General features: G+C 33.9%; 1 protein-coding gene and 1 non-coding gene across 18 annotated transcripts in view; one reads left to right on the top strand and one right to left on the bottom strand.

The window, feature by feature from the left end:
- Positions 1-25,824, bottom strand: part of VPS13B (vacuolar protein sorting 13 homolog B) — a 733,948-nt gene that overhangs the window by 405,526 nt on the left and 302,598 nt on the right. For 13 of the 17 annotated variants that reach the window (XR_012006520.1, XR_012006521.1, XM_072773981.1 and 10 more), the window contains 2 exons: positions 16,937-17,046; positions 10,860-11,007 (listed from right to left, as the gene is read on the bottom strand). Coding sequence is in view for 15 of the 17 variants with exons in the window: in XM_072773981.1 (XP_072630082.1) it covers positions 10,860-11,007; positions 16,937-17,046 (258 nt within the window). In the remaining 2 variants the exon portion in view is untranslated. The remainder of the gene's footprint in view (positions 1-10,859; positions 11,008-16,936; positions 17,047-25,824) is intronic. The other 4 variants (XM_072773983.1, XM_072773971.1, XM_072773977.1 and 1 more) reach the window with 1 other exon arrangement.
- On the top strand, positions 15,830-15,935 carry LOC140604408 (U6 spliceosomal RNA). Its single transcript, XR_012007309.1, has one exon. It is a non-coding gene; the product is annotated as a U6 spliceosomal RNA (small nuclear RNA).

The raw sequence follows: 25,824 nt of genomic DNA, 5'->3' as shown, positions 1-25,824 counted from the left end.
GATACTATCACTCTTGAAAGCCCCTTGGGAAATAATGGCTTTTTGGAATCTGCAAGTCAGCGTGACATGGCATGCGAAATTGCATCTCATGCTGAGCCAACCAGGAAAATATATGTCATCACTATGTGACATTCAGAATTTCATCTGGAAACTATAATCTTGTTCTGACTGCTAAAAGGGGGAGAAGAAGACTGCATACAAAATAATTTGGTTGAATTTTTGCTGAATTCTTGCCAGTTCATGTAAAAAAACTAAAATAACTTACTTATTTCCAAAGAAGAACTATATATTCAAAACCTTTCAATGTACTTATTAACATCACAATGTTTTCTCAAAGAACTTTAAAATTTACTGACATATTTTTGGAATCTTGCAACTCAAATTAATGAATCACTAGAAAAACATCTATATAATGAAACAAAGTTGCAAAATTAATAAACTATGCAAAGCAGAACAATGAAAACAATTCATAATTCCTCTCCCCCAAATGAATGAGCTCTGGATCAAGAAACACACAAAAAAAACATTGTAGGCTGCAATCTGTTTTATGTATCCTGTATCTTACCAGTCTAGACTCTCCTGGGCTCCTAATTCTTGTATGCAATACCTTCATAAACCAGTTACCTTATTCCTATTAAAACAGATACCTGTAAATGTGATTTAGTGGTACATAATCAACATTTTGTGTTTTAAATTTGTTGTAACTAACAGTAAAATAAAAAATTAGTAGATATAAGCTGGAATGGCTGACTAACTCACAAATTATTCCCAGGAGCCATGTTTCTGCTAGCCCTCCATTTCCTGGTATCACATCTCATGACAATAAACACAGAGGGGACTGTCACTAGTCTGATCATAGTACCTAACCTCCCTAGTCACAGTGATTGTCTAAGATTATGCACATGATCCAAGGGAGGCCAAAAAAATCCTTGTCAGGTATGTTTTCAACAGATACTAGACAAGATATTTCTCTTTGATGACAGAGAAGTACATGAGTCCAGAGGAACACAGCCATGTACACTGCTAAGTCAAGAAACCTATATTCAATAAAAGAAAGTTAAGCCAACAGGGGAAAAAAAAAAACAAACAGTCCTGAAGGTATGAAGTCTTTGTTTCTAAGTCATTTCAAAGAAAAGAGTTATCTTTGCTTTGCTTTTTTTACCATTTCAAAGAAAAGAGTTATCTTTGCTTTTGCATTTCTTACCATATTTTCTAAACAAAATATCCCTGTTTTTTCAAATTTAAAATAATTTTGTTTCTGTCTTTTGCAATTAGGGAGCCCTTTCTAATTTAGAAATGTGTTTTCCCTAGTAAAGGACTCACTTATCAATTAGGAAAAACTGGCAATTTTTAAATTTTTAAAAATTTTAATTTAAAATTCAATTTAGTTAACATATAGTGTATTATTAGTTTCAGGGGTAGAATTCAATGATTCATCAGTTGCATGTAACACCCTGTGCTCATTACATCAAGTGCCCTCCTTAACGCCCATCACCCAGTTACCCCATCCCCCCAACCACCTCCCTTCCAGCCACCCTCAATTAGTTCCCTATAGTTAAAAGAGTCTCTTATGGTTTGCCCTCCTCTCTGTTTTTATCTTATTTTATTTTTCCTTCCTTTCCCCATGTGTACCTGCTCAGCCCTCCTAATATCATTACATAGCCCACATAAGCTCCAAAATGCCCAAGCATACCATATTCAAACATATGGATTAAAGATATCACTAATTTATTTAAAAGAAAAAGGCAATATCTTTCCATTAATTTGGAAGAATATAGTATTGCTACAAAGAAGATGGAAATTTACTTGCCTGATGTCAACAAAGCCCTTTGATAAAATGGATAAGACTGAAAAATAAGTGTCTTCAGTGCATCAATGATGCCCTTTCCCATCCTGGATATAATGTATCTCAGTGAGGTGACTCTTCAGTGTCAGCCACTAAAATCAATTACTCAATAAACTGAATTAAGAACTAAACCTTTAAGTTTCTATGACATAGTATTAAATTTTATTTTGAAAAAAACATAAATTTTAGTCTCACTGAAATATTATTGATATATTAAAACTATCAAAATAAAAACATTTAAATGTTAATAAAATTATCTTGCATGCTTTACAGCATATTGCTATAAAGTGATACATATATTTAATGCACAAATCAGTAAATAGTATCCTACAGATGCTCAAAGATTTTTACTGATAGGAATGCACCGACAAAAAAGGTGGAAGGCTTCTAAAGATGAATTATTTTCAATTAGCTTCTGTTCTCTGTACTTGTTTTAATTCATTATCTGTTTAGTAATGCTTTTAACAAAACATGAATGAGCCTGCTTCAGATGTGTTCAAGGAATTCAAAAACATTGGTTCTGTGGGGTTTCCTCTTTGTCTTGATCCAGGTTTGGAGTGGACATTTAAAAGAGGAAGGAGTGAGGTAGTGATGACAGTAGTTGAAATAAAATAATTCCAACAACAACAAAAAAATAATTCCAACAGAATGTAGAATTTAAAAGTAATTTCTCAGCATTAAAATAATTTACCTTCTAAAGCCATCTCCATTGACAAAATTCAGTAGTCTATATTCTACTTTTAAAGGAAAAATCAGAGTAAAACTTGAACATATTAAAAGAAACCATACCTAAATATAACTTCTGCTTTATAGTCCTAGAGAAATAAAAAGTGAGCCAAGGAAGTAGTAGAACAAAACTTTTTTTCACTTAAATATGAAATAATTATTAATCTAATTTTCAAGAATTAAAGTTCGAAGAGAAAAAGACATTATGTGCATGCAATACAAATTTTAATATATTTAAAAATAAAAATCAATAAACCTAGTTTGCTTAACAAACTAAACATGTTCTTGGAATTAATAAACAAACACTAATTAAAAGACATTCTGCCTTGGGACGCCTGGGTGGCTCAGCAGTTGAGTGTCTCCCTTCAGCTCAGGATTACATCCTTGGGTCCTGGGATCGAGTCCCACATCAGGCTCCAGCATGGAGCTTGCTTCTCCTCCCTCTGCCTATGTCTCTGCCTCTCACTGTGTCTATCATAAATAAATAAATAAAATCTTTAAAAAAAAAAAAAAAAGACTATCTGCCAGACATACTACTACAAGACACCCTAAAGAAGTATAAATCACATTTCTTTATGAACTGATGATTTACTTGAGGGGTCCTCATGTGAAAACTAGCAATGCAAGAAATTCAGGTATGCAGTAGTATCAAATGAGTAGTGTAATTGCCAGGTAGGTCTATAAAAGAGTATCATCAAATGATGAGTGGATATTTTATGAAACATTAAAAAATTCAAAATGTTAAAAATACTTTAAAGCTCCAAACACCTAGACTACTATGGCTGATACAACAAATCATCATATGGCACCTGATGAAATTCTTTAGAAAGATAAGCTTAGAAAGTAATTTAGTCAAAATTTGAATCGTAAATATTTTTTTAAATTTTTTTTTAAATTTTTATTTATTTATGATAGTCACATAGAGAGAGAGAGAGAGAGAGAGAGGCAGAGACATAGGCAGAGGGAGAAGCAGGCTCCATGCACCGGGAGCCCGATGTGGGATTCGATCCCGGGTCTCCAGGATCGCGCCCTGGGCCAAAGGCAGGCGCTAAACCGCTGCGCCACCCAGGGATCCCCTTGAATTGTAAATATTATGTTAAGTTATACAGATGGTTAATATTTTTCCTCATAAATTCTAGGTTTAGAAATAAAAATAATTGTTCTTACGAAGCACAAAGGGAAGAAGCAATTTAGTAAATGTATGTTTTCCTTTCTTTATGTTCTCTGGTTACTTTCTGGATGGTATTTCCAAGTTTTTAAGATTTTTGATGTACTTCATTAGATATAACTTCATTTTATCTTAAACCTTTTTCTATTCCAAAAGGGGAGAATATACTTTAAGCCATATTTTATCCCTGAGAGAACAAAATCAACTGCATATTATACAATATTTTCCAATGCTTTAACATTTGCCAATGAAATTGGATATCTAATTAATCACAAAGGGATGGAATTTTATGCTAAACTACATGATTAAAGTAAGCAACTTCTAATATACACAAGTCCACAAAAAAAAAATTATTTCTTGTACATTAATTACTACTTCCGCCCTATAACTAGGAACATACCTACTCAATATTCTAGTTTAATCAAATTAAGGATGATTAAAACATTGTTAGATAAATAACTGCATTGGTGTGAACCATTTTACTTATAATGCACAGTTCTTAAAATTAGACTCCAAAATACATCAGCAGTGCCTTCAGGAGCAAATATTACTAGCAAAAATTGAAAATCTCACCACTTCAAAGCATCCTACAAGTTATACTGCCTGTGGAAAAAATGATTTTTTTTTTTTTTTTGTAATTTCAAACTTGGAGTAATGTTATTAAATGGATACAAAAAAGAAAAGAAGGTAAAGTGTAATGTTTTGTTTTCTTAGAAGGAATACATTTCTTGTATGTGTACAAAGCAGGGTCTTACCTTGAAAAACTTATACATTTCTCCTTCTTTTATATTCTCTGAAACAGGGCAAGGAAAATAATACTTATCCTATATATCCCTTGTTTGTGGAAAGAAAATTAACTAAATTGACCTATAGGTACTCTTATCTTACCTCTCTCAGAGGGAGAGGCAATTCGGTTAAGTCCTACATCTGTTGATAAGATCTTATATTTTGCTTCAAATTTATCTGTGATCTCACTGTATAAATTATGCCCAACTTTCCTGTATCTCCAATTCTTCCTTCTTTACTCGTTACCTCTCTATACACATACCCAAGTGTCTGTGCAGACGAATGTCTGGAAAGTGGTATACATAGTGGCTGTTCCAATTCCTGTCCACTTCCTAATAACTAAAGCTCCTCTGGCCAACTGAAGTATTTCTGACTCATTGTTCTTAATGAGTCTACAGCATACTAGGCAGTTACCCACCCTCATCTTAAAGTGCTTTTCAATTTTGTCATATATATGTCATATCTACACATGTATACATATGTATGTATACACCCATGTTCCCTAATTCTCAGAATGATGCTTCTCAATCTCTCCATTGGCTCATTCTCCTTACTCTTTAAAGAAAAAGTTGCTCAGAATTTAATTTTGGGCTTTCTTCTCATTTTGCTGCATGTGGTTTCCCAGGGAGATCATGCACTCTGTGGCTTTGACTGTGTAAGATCCCTATATGTTAATGATTCCTAAGCCTCTAGCTCTCCTTGTAAAAAACCTAAGCAACATCTCAAACATGAGAACATTTTTATCAGCTTTGTTTTCTGATAGTCTCACTTAACGGAAAATATTTTCTACATTTCTCCCCAAACTCCAGCTTATGACACTTCATCTTAAGTTACTGGGACAGAGTAAATAACCTGTAATAAGCTAAATAACTTGTACAATCTACTCTTTTTTTCTTAGGATTCAAACTTTCTGGTCACACACATGGGCCTTAAAAAATACAGACTATATTCCTGAATCTATACAGCCCTGGATATGATCACATATATCAAACATGACTAGTTTCTGGCCAAGAGTATATAAACAAAAGTGAATAATACAACTTATATATACTTTTCAAAGAGGTAAGGTGTTGTTCTCTTCTTGTTACTCATTCCTGCTCACCGAAATGCAGACATGATGAACTCTTGAAGCCTCCATTGTGGACCACTTATCAAGCCTGGTAACAGAGGCCACACATAGTAGAATAAGAAATTACCTGACTTTATAGAGAGTTATATGACCTTGGAGTGTTTATCATTAAGCTTTCACATGAGGACAAAATTCAATCTTACTTAAACTACTGTTATTAAGAGATTTCTGGTATTTTCAGCCAAGATTAACTCAACACTAATTATTACAACCACATTACTGAACTAATGCTTAATTTAAAAATACTGTATTTTGAAATGAGGTCAGAAAAAATGTAATTAGAGATATTTAACCTAATAACCTAACTTCATTGTCAAAAAAAAGAATCTTCAAAAAGAAATCTGAAAACGGTTATCTGTAGTATAAACAAAGTGTTTTTAAAATTTCATGATTTTTCATATTTAATTTGCTTTGAGAAAATAAGCTAGAATTTCCATATGCCTGACAAGAAATGTAAGCATCTGAAACATCATAAATTTTTTATTTTTTAAAATGCAGTTCTGATCCTGCGATATATTTAAACTTACACATTAGGGAAGAAAAAAATGTGTCAGAAGTAGTGTTTCATTCTGAGTGTCATCCAGGAATTTAACTGCAACACTTAGTGACACCCAAATAAGGGTGCCAAAACATTCCATGCTAATTACAGAGGTTTAGTTGTTTCCCAGTATATCTTTATTCGTAGCTCTGATGTAAAATTCTTCACTATTTTAGCCACATGGGGCAGGACTGAAAATTTAGAAACCTCCCTTGACAGAAGAGAATGCTCTGAAGTTGGCTGGTTATATATTGGATATTAGAGGGCAGACAGCAGATGACAGATTTTGCATAGACCTGACTTTTATGGCTGGTTATGCTATTAAGAAATGAAAGAAGGCAACTAATAACCACAGAATCACTACCATAACCTGGAACTTTATTTGTGTGTGTGTGTGTATGTGTGTGTGTGTGAGAGAGAGATAATCTCCCACAGGTGCATTAATACACTAAGGTCACCAAGGTGCTATTTAATTTTCAAGTGTTATTCTCCATAATTTCCTAAACAGCAAAGCACCTCATATAGCACCAGGAAAAAAATCTGTCATGTGGAATCTGAAGAACCGAAAAAAACAGTACTCAAATTGAGAAAGGTTTTTTAAAAAAGGATGAAATAATTTAACCTATTATTCTTTCTTGGTAAATCAAGGAACAATGTAAACATTTATATTGAGAGATTTGTTTTTATTTATAGCGATTCAACACTTCCATACAACACCCAGTACTCATCACAAGTGCCCTCCTTAATCCTCATTACCTATTCCATTGACTGATGAACAGGATATCATATACACATAAAATGGCACATTACTCAGCCATAAAAAATAACGAAATTTGCCATTTGTAACAACATGGATGGAGGTAGTATTATGCTAAGCAAAATAAATCAGTCAGAGAAAGACAAATGCCACATGATTTCACTCATGTGAAATTTAAGAAACAAAGCAAATGAGGAAAAAAAAAAAAAAAAAAAACTTTCCAAGAAACAAACTCTTAACTATAGAGAAGAAACCAACAGCTACCAGTGGGATGTGTGACATACATAATCTGGAACTTTAAAAAGAAGTCTCACAAAATTTGTTTTCACTACATATTTTTTAACTTTGGATAAGTTGCTTGACCTCTTTATGAATCAATCTCCATAATTATAAAATGAGGGGTTGGATTGGATAATTTATTCCAAAATACATATATAATCCCATATGATTTTTCTAAATGTATCTGTATGGCTCCCTCCTTTGCTGGCTTCAAGTATCTAGTCAAACTTTCCGTGATATCTACTCTGACTACCCAAATTAATTGCCATCCCACAGTCCACTAACATTCTATAGACTTTTTTTTTCCTATTTATTCCCTTTGTGCTTCATTTTGGCAAGTTTCTATTGCTAGGTCTTCAAGGTCAATTTCTTCTTCTGCAATGTCTGGTCTAGTGCTAATTCTAACCAAGCACTTTCTCCCTTCATGTATATTTTTCAACTCTAGAGTTGGGTTTAGTTCTTTATTATATCTTCCATTTCCTTCCAAAATGTACTAATCTTTCCTTAAATATCTAATTCTATCATTTACACCATTTCTTAAATTTATTTCTATTGGCTTATTTTTCTCCTAGTCAAAGATTCCTACTTCTTTGCATTTCTATTGGTTTTTGATTGAATGCTTGACATTGTGATTTTAAGTTGTTACATGTCTGGATCTTCTTATATTCTTAATAATGTTGGGCTTCATTTTGCCAGCATTTAACTTACTCATTGTTTTTTCCTGTTTTAGAGGCTTTTTAAAACTTGTTTAAGGTGAGTCTAAGGCAGCCTTTACATTTTTTATCATTAGCTCCACTATAGAGGCATGGCTTTTCTGAGATCTCTATTGAATGTTCTGAATAATCAACAGGATTGTATACTATGACAATAGGAACCTGAATGCCTTCCAGCCTTGTGTGAGCTCTGAGAACATTCAGATCAAAGTTCCTAGACCAACCTTTGCCAACCATTAGAGTCTCATCCTATGCATGCGTGTCTTACTATTTAACAAACTCTATGAGAACACTATTGCTGATTTCTGGAGCTCTTTGGCTATACAGCTTTCTCTTTCTAGAATTTTATGCCATGATTTGCAGTCATCTCCACCACCTACGACTTCAGTTACTCTATCTCCCTAAACTTCAATTCAGCAAGACACCTGAGCTCAGCTTAATATACTGCACCCATTCTGTGGTCTGGAATGTGCCTTTAGCCAGAAAGCCAGGCCAATCCTAGGGTCAACAGTTTTGTATCCTTTCTATGACGAATCACAGTCCTGTACTGCCTAGTGTCCAATGTCTAGAAACTTTTTTTTCTCCCATATATTTGGACAAGTTTCTTTGTTATTAATAGCAGGAATATAAGTCTAGACCCTATTACACCTTCATGGTCAGAGGCTAAAGTTCATTGTGATTTTATCTACTAAAATTTACATCATTAATTATCACAACTTAATTTATTATTATCTTAGTATAATATTTAAGAAGATAAATTGAAAAGACTTCTATTATTTTAACCATGTACTTACAGTGCTTTGGACTAGGGAAGTAATGTATAAACATGTAAGATAAAAATAACTACTATTTTTTAAAGAGCTATCATTTATGGAGCATCTTGCTTTTAAAAGTTTTCATGTCCATTACAGACATTTCATCAAGAATTCCAAATTAATTTTCATAACATTTCCAAAACATAAGGTAAACAGCTGCCATAGCTTTTAGGAGCTTTCTTGTTTTCAAAAATAGACTCCCTAGGAGATTATTTAGAATTCTGGATAATATATTATCTTCATGTGAGACATGCTTTTATTCTGGCTTGGCCTACTCTATGTGCCTGAATCACTGAAATAGTGTTGTTCTGCTGTCAACACATTTCCAACCACCAAACATATGTTCTCCCTGTAGACAGCTATTTAACACTGGTTAATTGTGATTGGAGAGGAAGATGTCTGCTTCTTGTTGAATAATCACAAAGCAAAATCAAGTCCAGTGAGGTATCACCAAGCTTTGTCTTCATGTGCCAAAAATACTACCTAATTGTTGGGAATGAACTTAAGATTAAGACTGGCATTTAAGCTGAAAATATAAAAACTAATTTTAATAAGAATTTAGGCATAAATTAACACTGACACTTCTCCACTGTAAAATTCACTTGGAATATTTAAATGTGTATTTCATAATAATGTGAATATACTTAACAATAACTGAACTAGACAATTTAAAGGTTATAATGGTAATAGTAAAAAACAAACAAGATGTGTAAAGGCTACGAATGCACTACCGAATTTGTTACCACTTATGAGATGCAACATAAATAATGAGTAAAACAGTGATTAACTTCATTTAGAAGTAGATACAAAGGACTCATAAAACATTTTTTAAATTAAAATTGAAACAGGAACAGTACTCTACTTAAAAATAGAACAAAATTTTTTGAAACTTAATCCTAAGTAAAGAAAATGGTTAGTACAAAGGATTCGCAAGACAGCACTATCACCAAGGCTTCTAGAAAAGTAAAAATAGTGAACATTCAAAAAGATACACAAATCATAAAGAATAAATATCTATGGTCATAGTTTCTTTTTTTTTTTTAAGATTTTATTCATTTATTCATGAGAGACATACAGAGAGAGAGAGGCAAAGACACAGGCAGAGGGAGAAGCAGACTCCATGCAGGGAGCTGGACGTGGGACTCGATCCCCGGTCTCCAGGATCACACCCTGGGCCTCAGGTGTCGCTAAACCACTGCGCCACCAGGGCTGCCCTATGGTCATAGTTTCTATATAACCCTGTGTCATGTAATTTCATTTAAATCTTAAGCATTTTCCCTCACTTATATTTATCCTTTCTATCACCTATATTCATCCTTAACAATGACTTTAAATCAATTATCAAGTTTTAAAGAACAGGACTAAATAGTAAGTAGGAAGTCAGGTTATGTAGTTAATATGCCTACAAGATTAAATTTACTTTTATCACATGATTCTTTAGTAGATGGAAAAATATTTATGTTCAATATTTGCAGAGATAATCTAGCTGAGAAAGTGAGAGAAGGGAGAGGGAGAAAAATGAGATATTTTGTGTTTTCCAAGAATTCACTTTAAGAACAAACCCACTATTGTTAGAAAGTTCTCTATGGGTCTCTAGTGTTTTTGCAATTCTTAAAAGTAGAGGCAGTGAGTGCCTTTGTGCCCAGTTGTGTTTTCAAGGATATCTGTATAGCATATAGCCTCTAAAGACAGAGACATTGTCCTCCTTTTGAGCAAAGGGCAAGTTTGCTTACGGCCTTGCAAGTTGCAAATAGTGCCTCACTCCAGGGAAAATGGCAGGCATGCCTTCACCAATTACAAAAAGTTCAGGTTCCCTAAATTGAGGGTTCCTCTCCTCGTACATAATCCATTATTGTGTATAGGTATCATCTGATCTTCCTGATGCAACTCTGTGGGAATTAGGCTTAGGTCAGAGACACAAGAAAATGTTAATACTCTTGGTTACTGCTAATGCTGTAAGATATTAAAGTTCTTTCTCTCCATTCCAGGAGTCTCATGTCTCTTTAGCTGGCATTCATGAAACTGTAGCCCGGATAACTTGATAACTTATTATCTTAGAGATAGGGTAAAATCACAGACCTGTTAGAATTCTTGACACATACCTGTTATTGTTTTTGTTTTTATAGGGCTGCTGGCATATTCAGAGGCCTGATATGATTGCTGTTTTGCCAGGGGTGCACTTCCAACAGACACCTCATCCTCTTTCTTTCTGCTAATTGGTGTAACAAGAGGAACAGCTATGACAGGCTGCTAGAGAGAGGCAAAAGAAAACACTGATTTACTTTTTTAAGCAGTGAAGGGTAAACATGGCAACACTGAGCAAAGTCCCTCATAAGTGGTGTTGAAGCTTTATTATTTTAAATCAATCAATCAATATGTAGCTCCCTTGGTCCTTCCCTGCATCTTCATCTGTCTCTCTTATACACACAGATTCACACAGGGACACTTGATAGTTTCAGTGTGAAATTACAATTCTGTGTGAAAACTAAGACAGCTTGAAAATATATGGAATTTAAAATTTCAGTAAGAAGCATCAAGATAATATGGTAAGGGCAAATCAAAACTACAGTTAAATTTGAAAATTGTAATTACTAGAAAATAAAAAGTTATCCTTCTAAAAAAGATTATTTTTAAGGACATATTTCCATGAAGTGATTAATTACATGTTACAGTTCAACTTAATAAAGAATTGCTAAAATCTCTGTATTCTGTCTGACAAAGTGATACACACAGCATATTTAGAAAGCATAGAAAAGTATCCATAGTTAGAGAAAGCTGGAAAACATTATGATCCTATATTGAATGCATGAGTGCTGAACTGGACAATAAAGCAGCTGTTTCATCTTTATTCACTGAAATAAAGTCTGATCTTACTGTTGATGACGCCCAATACAATCTTGTCAGATTTTTGGCAAAAAAAGAAAAAAAAAGGTATTTTTTAAGTTTCCTGCAGGATCAAAGATCAATGTTGAACTGGGTGGAAAACAATCATCAAATGTTGGGTTTTAGCCACAAATTGAGAAGGAAATTGCAAGCTTGGGAAACAACAGATGATAACTATAATACAGCTGCATCAGATGGTAACTTTGGAGGGGCTGGTTGAGCTGCAATGCAGTCTATTGCTACTCTCAACAGCACAACAACCACACTTTTAAGGATCCAACTTTAAGCCTCACCCAACCTTTATTTTATTTAATATTACTTAGATTATAAATAAACATTTCAATCAGAACACAGGTACATTATCTAACTATGTAATATAATCAATCAAGTTATAAGATAGAGGGGAAAAAGGCAAATTATTTTACAAGTTGCTACTTAGGCTGAGTAAAAGAACAAGAAAGGTGATAATGAGGAAGTGGAAAGATTAAATATATTTGTGGGAAATATAATGCACAGTACCTGATTTTCATATTAAGAATTTAGTAAAAGTGATAATATTTATACAAACCTAAGTAGGAGATAGTATTTAAGACCTAAAAGAGAAATGTTCGACATATTGCTAAGTTTTGATGCATTTAAAATTCCTCAACTATAATTTATGGGAGTGGAGATGTCTGCTTAAAAACCCTTTCAGTTCTAGTATTTAGTGATTCCATAATCCCTTGAATTTCTTGGCCATCACTTATAATTCTGAAATATGACAAAGTATTACAAAAAATTACAACCATGTTCAGATTCAAATTAATATATTAGAGAAAAATTATGTTCTATACAGTATAATATTTAATTCAAGAAAAACAGCTGAAAGATGAGATTCATAAAAGCCATAATACTAGTAATACCTAAAAACAAACAAAAATCCTTCGTTTTGGTGGCTGAAACTGGGGGCATTTTCACATAGGCAAGGATACATTACAAGCTCTAACAAAACTCTTCCTAACAATACAGCAGGCTCTGATAGTTCTCCAGAACTGTATTCCAAATACATACAATAGTGTCCAAAAGACTCTCCATAGATATTTGCTGAGTGATTGCTAATATAGGTACTACATGTCAGGCATGAAGAGATACTGAATACAGAGTAAGATGATTGGATTTCCTCCACATTTCTGGAAATACAGCTATCCCAGTCAAAAATATCAAGATAAACAATATTTATTTTTAGGAACATTCCATTGTTCTACTAATATTCTTCTACTTCTGGTACCAGATATTCCCTCAAATATCAGTTGTGTCCTAGCCTCAGATTTCTCCTATCCTTGATGCATCAATATCCCATGATTCCAAAATACCTAAAAGCTTTTACTGTTCTTCCTATAAAATTCTTCCTCTTTAATAAATGTAAAAATATATGAAATTATAAAGAATTAAAACAACATCCACATTCCCATTATATCTAATAATTACTGGCTGTTTACATTGTTATCATATTTCCTTTTTTTTTTTTTTTTAAGAGACCAGTGAAATGTTTCAGATGGGGATAAAATCCCTTCAACTGCTAGCCACCTGCCTACTCCTCCATGAATCACCACTATTATGATACTGATATAACCCCTGAAATTCATGTTTTACAACTATCTTCACTCATACAACTCATACATACCATTTATTTCACCATTTATTTATTTCTAATGGTAGTTTTGGAAAAATACACATACTCTCATATTGCATATATCCTTGGGAAATTGGTTTTTGTTTTAAGTACAACTTGAGACATTCATATTAAGACCTATCATATAGTTTCTACTAATAAATTATCATGTGAATATGTCATACTTTATCCACTTCCTTAGAGTCATTCCTTACAGGCATTCAAGTTGTCTCCAATTTTACATTCTTGCAATAAATACTGCAATAAGAGGCTTATAATAACTCTTTAGTGTTCTATGAGTATATCTGTTAGGATATATATCAAAAAAGTGGGATTTGAGGGTTAAAGATTATGTTCATTTTCAATTCTACTGGATACTGTCAACTTATCAACTTTCACTCATAACAGTAGTATATGAGTTTATCCATTTTCTAGGTTTTCACCACTACTGAATATTGGCATTTTTCAGCCACTAGAGTCTTAAAAGTGAAGAGGAGTAGTCATGAGTTGATTAATTATTAAAGCTAGGTGAAAAGATCATAGGGCTCAATTATACTATTTTCTCAATTACCCAATGTTAAAAAAATAAGAATAAAATAATAGGTTAAGAATATTTTAAAAAGTGTATTTTTGAGATATGATAAACTGTAGTAAAATAGTAATACTGTGAAGTGCTGGTGAAATCGTAAACTCTTACCAATTCTGGAAGGTAAGCTATAATATAATAAAAGCCTCAAAATGCGCTAAAATACATGCCCTTACCTATTTTTTAAAGATTTTATTTACTTGAAAGAGAGAGAGAGAGAGAGAGAAAAGAGGTAGGGGGAGAGACAGAAGAAAGGGAAAAGCAGACTCCCCACTGAGCAGGGAGCCCCTATGTGGCACTCAATCCCAGGAACCTGACATCATGACCTGAGTCAAAGGCAGATGCTTAATGAATTGAGCCACTCAAGTGCTCCAACACATGCCTCTAATTATTAATTACACTTTCAAAAATATATTCTAAGAGAACACTTAAAAATGCAAAGATTTAGCTATGAGGATATTTATCTCAATATTGTTTGTAACTGTACAAGTAGGATTATGAACATTTGTTAGTTTTATTTTTTTTTAATTTTTCTTTTTTTAAAAGATTTTATTTACTCATGAGAGACAGACAGAGAGAGAGAGAGAGAGACACAGGCAGAGGGAGAAGCAGGCTCCACGCAGGGAGCCCAAAGCGGGACCCAATCCCAGGACTCCAGGATCATGCCCTGGGGCAAAGGCAGGCACTAAACCGCTGGGCCACCCAGGGATCCCCTGTTAGTTTTATTTTTAAATAAATCTATTATTTTTGAACTTAGAAAAATATTTTTAAATATATATTTATACTTAATTTTAAATAGTTATAAAACAGTATAATAAAAATAAAAGTAAGCATCAAAACCTTTAAAGATGTCTGGTATCAATCAAATGAATGTATAATCTATTTGAGCTGTTAGAACATGATTAGACCTTCAGGAATATCTCTAGTAATGGGGACATAATTGCATCATTTATAAAACAACCAATGAGGGATCCCTGGGTGGTGCAGCGGTTTAGCGCCTGCCTTTGGCCCAGGGCGCGATCCTGGAGACCCGGGATCGAATCCCACGTCCGGCTCCCGGTGCATGGAGCCTGCTTCTCCCTCTGCCTGTGTCTCTGCCTCTCTCTCTCTCTCTCTCTCTCTCTCTCTCCCTCTCTTTGTGTGTGTGTGTGACTATCATAAATAAATAAATAAATAAATAAATAAATAAATAAATAAATAAATAAATAAATAAATAAATAAATAAAACCACCAATGAGAATTTACAAAACAATGGGATATTATTCAGCCATAAAAAAGAAGGAAGTCTTCTCATTTGTGACAACATGGATGGACCTAATAAGGCAATTAGGCTAATGAAATCAGTTAGAAAAAGAAAAATACCATAATTTCACTCGTATGTGGTATATTTAAAAAGAAAGGAAAAAAAAAAAAAAGAAGGATTCCTGGGTGGCTCAGTCACTTAGGCATCTGCCTTTGGCTGGCATCATAATCCCAGGACCCTGGGCTCTCTGCTCAGCTCCCGTTTGTGTGCTCTCTCTCTCAAATAAAATCTTAAAAAAAAAATAAATAAAGACAAACTCATGGGAGCAGTGGAGCAAATGGGATCAAAGGCATAAACCTCCACTTATAACAAATAATTTGGGATGGCTGGGTGGCTCAGCGGTTGAGGGTCTGCCTCTGGCTAAAGGTGTGATCCCGGGTTTGGGGATAGAGTCCCCTATTGAGCTCCCTGCAGGGAACCTGCTTCTCTCTCTGCCTGTGTCTCTGTCAATTTTTGTCTTATATAATTATAAAATTGTGTATTTTTTCTATCAACTAACTTTAAGTTACTTCAGAAAAAAGATGTAGTACTGCGATGTTATGAGCACTGAGTGTTAAGATTCATGAATCATTAACTGACCTCCACCTCTGAAACCAGTAATATATTATATGTTTATTAATTGAATTTAAATTTAAAAAATGAAGATGCAGTGCTCACACTGGCAGTCCATATACTAAAACTGGAACAATAAAGGGAAGATTAGCATGTCCCCTGTGCAGGATGACAGAGAAATTCATGAAATATTCCATATTAAAAAAAAAAAAAAGATGCAAAGTTATTTCAATTAGAATATAACAAAATTACAACTAAGTCAATGGGAAAATGCAATGCAAGATAGCATAAATTAAAAAAAAAAAAAAAGATAGCATAAATTTGGCCTGAGAATCATTTAGTTCTGCCATTTACTACATGTGACAATAAGGTAGGTTATGTTAAATGTCAATAAGCATCAGTTTCTTCATTTTTTATTTATTTTTTTTTAAGATTTTATTTATTTCCTCCTGAGAGACACAGAAAGAGAGAGAACCAGAGACGCAGGCAGAGGGAGAAGCAGGCTCCACACAGGGAGCTGACATGGGACTCGATCCCAGGTCTCCAGGATCACACCCTTGGCTGAAGGTGGCGCCAAACCACTGAGCCACCGGGCTGCCCCAGTTTCTTCATTTTTAAAATGGGAATAATAAAACCCATCTGTAAGAATTCCATTTAAGCATTCCAGAAACTAAAATTAGCTACTTTTTACTTTGTGATTTATAACCTTCTATTTTTTTTTTTATTTATACCCTTTTAAATAAGCATATATCCTAACTCTTTTACACCAACTATCCCAATCCAGGGGTTTGGCACTCAACGAATGCTTGTTGAGTAAACCCAAAGATGAAGAGGAAATACAGAGATAATAAAAACAATAGCTAACATTTACTATGCAATTCTCATGCATCAGACACTCAGAATACACATCTAGGCACCATGAGGAAAAAGAGGTCAGTAAAATAGGACTACTTAAACTAGTCTCTCCAGTGTTTCGCTTTACCAGCAATTGCTTAGAAATTCATCTCAATGGTCAATGAAACTCTCTATGAGCTATAATTTTCTGTCTAGAAATGAAAGAATACAATTATTTGAAACAGGTAGAGCAGAGGACAAAGGACTTGTGGTACATCCATTAAAAAAAAAATCAATGCAGACTATGTATAACTCTAACAAATACTGAGAAAAAGATTTGTTCATTAAGAGAATTATAAAAATTTCTCACCTGCTGCATATGTCTACTGGTTCGTTTCTGAGGCTGATAAACAAGCCAGTTATATAAGACTGGGTCAATATTAACTGCTACTCCTTGTACGCTACAAAGAAGCACGGCACCTAAAAATCAAGATTTTAAAATAGTTTTAATTCCTCATTAAAAAAATAGCAAGCTTTATATCACTTCACTCCAAGTAGGACAGCTATAATAAAAAAGACAAATTAACAAGTGCTGACAAAGATGTGGAGGAATTTGAGCTCTCATATACTGCTGGTGGGAGCATAAAATGGTACAAATACTTTCAAAAACACTTTGGCATTTCTTCAAGAGGCAAAATATACAGACATAATATGGCCCAACAATTTTATTCCTAGGTATGTACCAAGAGAACTAAAATCACTCTACTCAAAACTCTGTACCCAACTTTTCAAGGCAGTATTCATAATAGCCCAAAGGTGGAAATGACACAGATGTCCAGGAATCGTTGAATGGATAAGCAAAATATGATATAGCCATATAATGGAAAATTACTTGTTTATCTCAAGGAATCAAGTATTGATTCATGCTATACTACCTTGAATACATGCTAAGTAAAAGAAGCTAGTCACAGAAAACCACACATTGCATGATTCCACTTAAATGAAATCGTTAGAACAGGCAAAAACCATAGACACAAAAAGTGAATGCCAGTGTTTGAGGGGAGGAAAGAATGGAAAGTAACTGCTAATAGATATGCAGTTCTTTGGGGAGTGATTAAAATGTTCCAGAATTAGAAAATGGTGATTGTTGCACAACTTTGTAAATATACTAGAAAACCATTAAATTATGCACTTTAAAAATAGTGAATTTTATGGAAAAAGAATTATATCTCATCAAAAGTGAATTAGTCTACCACATGATTTCACTCATGTGGAATTTAAGAAACAAAACAGATGAACATAGGGCAAGATAAAGAAAAATAAAATAAGACAAAAGCAGAGAGGGAGGCAAACCATAAACTCTTAACTATTGGAAACAAACTGAGGATTGCTCGAAGGGAAAGTCTAAGGGAATGGGGTAACTGGGTAATGAGCATTTGATGCAATGAGCACTGGGTATTATATGCAACTGATGAATCACTAAATTCCACCCCTGAAACTAATAATACATTGTTAACTAAATTGCATTTAAATAATTTTTTTTTTTTAGTGAATTTGGGAAACCTAGGTGGCTCAGTGGTTGAGCATCTGTCTTTGGCTCAAGTCGTGATTCCGGGGTTCCAGGATCGAGTCCCGCATCAGGTTCCCTGGAAGGAGCCGGCTTTTCCCTCTGCCTATGTCTCTGCCTCTCTCTGTGTGTCTCTCATGAATAAATAAATAAATAAATCTTTAAAAAATTTATTAAAAAAGTGAATTTGTCTTTAATAATATGCTTTATTCTTTAGGCAAAGAGCAATTTCCATATCAGTCATGAGAACAGAATATTATCTTCTTTTTCTGTTTATATTACAAACTTAATTCACGATGTTAAAGGAAGGATTATTACAACCACTCAATAAATCACTGCAAATTACAGCTTTAAGTGTTCAGAAGCCAGAGAGACATCTGCCTAGATGAAACACAGGCTAGCATTCTGACATAAAACACAAAGCTGAAGTTGAAATTTGATCCTAGGAAAGTATATTAGTCCCTCTCTGATAAAAAGCAATCACACAGGATTTAACTAAAGCGTAACATCCCACTCTTAATTTACATGCAGGTTATGTGCATTCATAAATACATTTCTGCATCTCTACATATACTTTCTGATAAAATATTATTAGCTCTACTGGGACATGGGATATCAAATAAGAGGTATTCGTCAGTTTTGCTCTCAACTATATCTCCAGTTTCTAGAAAAGTAATGGCCACATGGTAGGGGTAGAGAGTCATAATAAAAGGTAGATAGGTTCTCAGGTTAGGTGCAAAAATCTGGTTCTATAACACTGCAGATTATCTAAACAATTACTGTTAGTACCAACTCCTATGAAAAGTAAACTACCAGAGATAAGAGATAGGAAGATGTAGGGAAGCAAGCAAGAGAAATACCCCCATTTTAAATTTTTGCACATAATTTTCAAACAAGTAAAAATATCATGTGTATTCCTATTTAACCTTTTAGTTCTTCTTTTCCCAGGGACCCAGATTCAGTATAGATTTGGGGCAGCATTCTGCTGCAATCCTGCCCACTTCCATGTACCAATGGATGTGCTGCTGAGCAATGATTAAGTCAAATACATATCAAAAAGGATTGACTAGGAGAAACTAAACACAGGATAATTGAAAAAGGGGAGTCATAACTGAAGTCAATTAGAAAATACAACTTAACATATTTATTATTTCCTGTAATAGAAAGCATAAAAATTAAAATCTTAATTTTAAAGAAACTGTATACATTTAAATGAAGAGTTTTAAAATTTTAAATTCAAGAATAAATAATTCAATCTTAAAGTTCAGACTTTTCTAAATTACATATAAAGAAATGAAATTACAGTCAGATTTAAATTACTATGAAGTGTTTATCAGATAAGCTCACTGTAATATAATTTGTTTTATAATAAATATCACAATGAATATTAAAGATACCACAAATAACATATGTTTAACAATAAGAAATGTGTTCCACAAAAAGCAATTGCAAAACAAGATAGAAGAATGTGGGATCTAGGAGATGAAAGATCCAACACAGGAGGAGAGTGACAGGAATGCCCCAAATGAAAATACTGAATTAGTGACAAGTATGTGAAAAATATAATAATAATATTTAAAGTATATTTATTATTTACTTTGAGGGAGAGAACATAGGGAGGGGCAGAAGGAGAGGGAGAACCAGAATCCCAAGCAGGCTCCATGCTCAGCACAGAGCTGGATGCAGGGCTCGATCTGATGACCCTGAGATCATGACCTGAGCCAATATCAAGAGTCAAACCTTTAATTGACTGAACCACCCCAGTGCCCTCAGAACAGCGATAAAACAATTATTAAATACAGGAAAAACACATGCTATGACAGAAATGATAACTAATTATAAGATACAACATGATTGTACCATGAATATTTATAGACAGAGATATGTAAATTCTGAAAAAATACATTCATTGATTAATCAAACATGGTAATAACAATTTTGAGAGTAGGTATATGTAAGAGGAATGTATGATGTGAACAAGAGAGACTGAAAGTTAGCCAAATATCATTTTGCACAGTAAGACATCAATAAATTTTGCTCTAAAGTGAAAGATCAAGAAAAGTCATATTATTTAAAAATATGGGAATAAACATCAAAATAATTATTGAAAAGATGTGAGATATGTTACCTCTTAAAAAGGGAATATAAAAAAAAAAGTACAACTGCCATGATGGAGAATATAATTAGGAATCTCAAACTGTGGCCAAGAAAAAACAGAGGTAGATAAGCCTTAAATTTTCTTGTTGAGGTTTATCTCTCTGGCCACTAGCAGAATAAAATTTTCTGTTTGAAAAGTTTCCAATTCACTGTCATGTAACTATCAAAAATTATGAACTGTGAATGGTTCTCTTAACAAAAAATTAGCAAGCACTACAAAAGCAAGCCACTGTGAGAGACAGTCAGAAAAATCAACAAACAACAAATTTAGACTTTTCAAATACTGGAAATATTCAAATATAGAAAACAAACATCTAGGTATAAAATGTTTAAAATGCAAAAGTATGGTATCCTGCAGATTATCAAACAATGAGAAAGTATCGGGAAAGAATATATATACATATATATTAAAATAATATATATATTAAAAGATTTTATTCATTTATTCATGCGAGACATAGAGAAGAGAGAGAGACGGGGGCGGGGGAGGGGGGGCAGAGACAGGCAGAGGGAGAAGCAGGCAAGGAGCCTGATGTGGTATTCGATTCCAGGAATCACGCCCTGGGCCAAAGGCAGGCACTAAACCACTGAGCCACCCAGGGATCCCACAGAAAGTATGTATTTTAAAGGAAAATGGCAATTATAAAATGACAGTTCTTGATGTAAATAAACTCATTGGGCAGGTTAAATAGCAGATTAACTATAGTTGAAGAGAAAAAAAGTGAAGTGGAAGAAGCACATGAGCTCATTTAGAATGCATTTGAAAGAGAAAAGTGAAAGAAGATTGTTAAAATGAGGTTAAGGGCAGCCCCGGTGGCGCAGTGGTTTGGCGCCGCCTGCAGCCTGGGGTGTGATCCTGGAGACCTGGGATAGAGTCCCACGTCGGGCTCCCTGCATGGAGCCTGCTCCTCCCTCTGCCTATGTCTCTGCCTGTCTCTCTCTCTCTGTGTCTCTGAATAAATTAAAATCTTAAAAAAAAATAAAATGATGTTAAGAGATATGAGGACTAAGAAAACTAAACATATGTTAGATTCCAGAGGGAGATACCAAAAAATGGGGAAGAGGCAATATTGCTAAAAACAGTTGAGAATTTTACAAAATTGTTGGAAGACAGTAAGCCTCAAACTCAAGAAGCCCAATAAAGTCAAAATGTATAATTAAAAATAAATGCATCTCAAAAACTACAATGAGGTATCACTTGACACTTGTGAGAAAAGCTAAAATCATCAACACAAGAAATAATAGGTGTTGGCCAGGATGTGGAGAAAGGGGAATCTTCTGGAACTGTTGGTGGGAATGCAAACTGATCCAGCCACTCTGGAAAACAGTATGGAGGATCCTCAAAAAGTTAAAAATAGAATGAACCATCCTATGATCCAGCCACTGCCGACTAGTTATTTACTCAAACAACACAAGAGTACTAATTTGAAGGGATACAGGCATTTTGATATGTATAGCAGAAGTATCTACAACAGCCAAATTGTGGAACAACCCAAATGTCCACTGACTGATGAATGGATAAAAAAGATGTGATACACACGCACATGCATGCATGCACACACACACACACACACACACAATGGAATATTACTCAGCCATAAAAAGGAATGAAATCTTGCCATTTGCTAGATATTATTATGCTAAGTGAAATACGTCAGAGAATGACAAACACCATACGATTAAACTCACAGGCGGAATTTAAGACACAAATAAATATAAAGGAAAAAAGAAACAAATCAAGAAACAAAGTCCTACCTACAGAAAACAAACTGATGGTTACCACAGGGGAGGTGGGTGGAGGGATGCGTGAAATAGAAAACGGGGATTAAGGAGGTGCACCTGTGATGAGCACCGGGCGATGTATGGAATTGCTGAAACACTAAATTGTACACTTGAAACTAATATTAAACTACATGTTAACTAACTGAAAATTAAAAACTTTTAAAAAACACAGATATATTTTATTAAACAAATCATTTCTATTATTTATTAGTATTAACTACAATGTATTGTACAAATCACAGAGATTCTATCAGGAGATGCAAAGACAAAGAAATCTCATCCTTTTCCATAGCCATGCAGACACAACTCACTACATACATGTTCTCAGGATAAACACAAACTTTTAAAAAATTATGATGAAAAATACACCCACAAACCCTATATAAACAAAGAAGTTTATAAATTTAATAGTATGTGAACTTCAAAGAACCAAAGTAAATTCAAAAATTAGACATTCTCCAAAGTGGGCAAGTTATTTTAAAAGTCTTTTCAGATGCACCAAAAATTAAATGTACTGAGAAATTTTTTTTAAAAACTTTCTCATTGAGTTAGTAGCATTCCTTTTTTTTTTTTAAGATTTATTTATTTATTTATTCATGATAGACGCACACACAGAGAGAGAGACAGAAAGAGAGAGAGAGAGAGAGAGAGGGGCAGAGACACAGACAGAGGGAGAAGCAGGCTCCATGCCTGGAGCCCGACACGGGACTCGATCCCAGGACTCCAGCACCGTGCCCTGGGCCAAAAGCAGGCACCAAACCGCTGAGCCACCCAGGGATCCCCAGTAGCATTCCTTTTTAATTGAAGTTTTAGAGACAGGAAAACGAAAACAAATGCACCAAAATACTGTGATTTGAAAACTAACCTTAAAACCCTATTTTATTCCTCACCAACAAATGTTCATAAAAGTTATTTGATTACATTATGTCAGAGATGACTGAATGACATAATAGCCAGCCTGCGAATGTTAAGCAGGTGATAAAAGAGAATTATCTATTAACTTAATATCAATTTAGTTGAAATTTAGAAATAAAGTTCTTTTAAATTTAAAGGGATATTTTCATATTATGCTCAATTTACAAGACCTCGCCTTTAAAAATAACACACATGTTCTGACATGCGTAGACAACTAGTCTAATCTTGAGTTTACTCAGAACAGATACCCCATAAATCACTAAAATTTGACAATATATTATTCTGTTTAATTTTAGCCTGGGAGACAACTAATGAGAAAAGTGTGCTTTATTTCTCTGCTCACTGCCAAAATGACTCACTTACGCACATTCCACTCAGGCTTCACAAATTAATTAAACTAAGGCACCAACTGTCATTTCAGTTACATCCTAAACTGAAGAATTAGAATGAAAAAAGAGTGACAGAACAAAAGTGCAAAGGATTATAATTAAACATACATGCTTGTTAGCTCTAAAACTTTGTTGGCCAATAAGATGGTCTTGTAAAATATCAAGGTATAAAAGGGGACAAGCATCCTGTATCTTACGTTAAACCAATGAATGAGATAAAAAACATAAACATATTCATGTTCATCTAAGCTTCAGTGGCTAAAACTCACTATTTTTCTATTATGTAGCTATAGTAAAGTAAGGATATTTTAGATTTGTATATCTCTTAAGAAATTATTTGCTACTCTTTTTTTTTAAGAATAATTTCATGAATTTTGGTCAGTTTAAATAAATAAAAAAGAATCAAAACTATGGGTGGAGAATAAAGGCAAGATAGAGTAATCACAGGCAAGAAATGACAGGGCAGGGTTGAGCTGCCAACTACTGGTAACTTTATTCAAGGTAATTGTCAAGTTTAGTACAACTGAATCATAAGACTCTAAGGTATGTAAGTATGGTAGCTCATGTTACTTAATTAACAATTACCAAGCCTTCCCCTAGGATATAGAAAATCACAAGAGAACTCTATCCCATCATAACAAAATAAGCCATATAACCAACCTATTAAAGCTTTTCAACATTCATCAGATATAGCAGTGTTTGCAAAGAAATCTCATGAACAAAAATAAAAGTGAAAGGCCAGTCATAGGCAGGAAGGAATGAATAGTGGCTTTCATTCTTGGTGTAGCAGTAGGAGGAGAAACAAGTTGTTAAGAAAAAAAACAAGAGAAATTTTAACAAATGTTTAAAGACCAGTTTGGGGACTGGCATGACAATGTAGAATCTCTGAGAATAATAGACACAATAGGAATGTACCTACCCGGCATTTTTTCAACAAACCTCCACCAAATATTCATGAGAATGGCATAGCATACGACTGAAGAAATGAGGAAGACCCTACCTACAGCAGGTGCATGGAGTCTGATGACTTCTGAGAGCAAAGAAGGAGAACTAAGGGAAATCCCACCGTCATTCCGAACTTTCCAATGAGCACCAAACAGGGCTATCTGTGACTAGGAGAAGAAAAGTGGAACTAAGACAGATCCCCCTCTAAGAACAAGCGAACAAGGCATGTTAGGTCTGAGCACAGATAAGAAGTGAGAGAAAAATCACAAACCATACTGAAACAAAAATTGTGATCCTGCTCATAAAAAAATGTGAAACCTATGTCACACTCCATTGAAATAAAGAACTTGACCCAGCTCAACTACAGAATAAAAACAAAGAACATAAAGCATAGAGAATATAGTCAATATTATTTTAGTAATGCTATATGGTGACAGATAGCAACTACACTTAACATGGTAAGCAATGTACACAATTGAACCACTATGTTTTACGCCAGTAAATAAGTGCATGTCAATTCTACTTCAATAGTAAAAATTTATTTTTTTAATTTTAATAATAAATTTATTTTTTATTGGTGTTCAATTTGCCAACATCAGAATAACACCCAATATAATCAATAGTAAAAATTTAAAAATAAAGGAGGAGAAGCAAAAACCAGGTACAACTACACTAATAACATGACAGAAGAGGCATGTTGTTTTATGGGCATAAAGTAGGTACTATTATTCTTTTTTTAAGATTTTATTTATTTATCATGAGAGACACAGAGAGAAAGGCAGAGACACAGACAGAGGGAGAAGCAGGCTCCCTGCAGGGAGCCCGATGCAGGACTCAATCCCAGGACTACAGGATCACGCCCTGAGTCGAAGGCAGATGCTCAACCGCTGAGCCACCCAGGCGTCCCTATTATTCTTTTTATACACAACATTTGACATTCATTTAAAAAATTATAAAGGACAGTAAAAGAAAAGAAATAATCATCATCAAAAAGAAAACAATCAATAGCCCAAGTTCAAAAGGTAGCATAAATACTGGAATTATCAAAGATTTTAAAACAACTCTGAGGTAGTGTACATGAACTAAAGGGGAACTGCAATAGAGAAAAAGAAACTATTAAAAAGAGACAAATGGAAATATTAGAATTTTAAAAATAATACTGGAGGTGAAAAATTCTTTGAAAATTTCTTTTCAAAACTGATAAATAATACCAACAGACAGATTAAAAAAAAAAAAAAACCTAAGCAAACACCAAGAGGAATAATTAAAAAGAAAAACAGATCTAGACACATCACAGTCAAATTGCAGGAAAGCAAACAGAAAAAAATTCTGAAATTACTCAGGGGGAAAAAAAAAGACATTACATATAAAGAAACCATGATGAAAACAGAATAACTCCTCATCAGAAATAACAGCGATGCAAAGACAGTGGAATGGTTATCTTTAAAGTGCTGAAGTAAGAGAAGACAATCTAGAATTATGTCTGTTGAAAGTATGTTTTAA

Source organism: Canis lupus, chromosome 14 (assembly GCF_048164855.1).
Source record: "Canis lupus baileyi chromosome 14, mCanLup2.hap1, whole genome shotgun sequence".
Taxonomy (NCBI): Eukaryota; Metazoa; Chordata; class Mammalia; order Carnivora; family Canidae; genus Canis; species Canis lupus.
The sequence above is the reverse complement of the archived record's forward strand: the minus strand, read 5'-3'. Positions and strand labels throughout refer to the sequence as shown.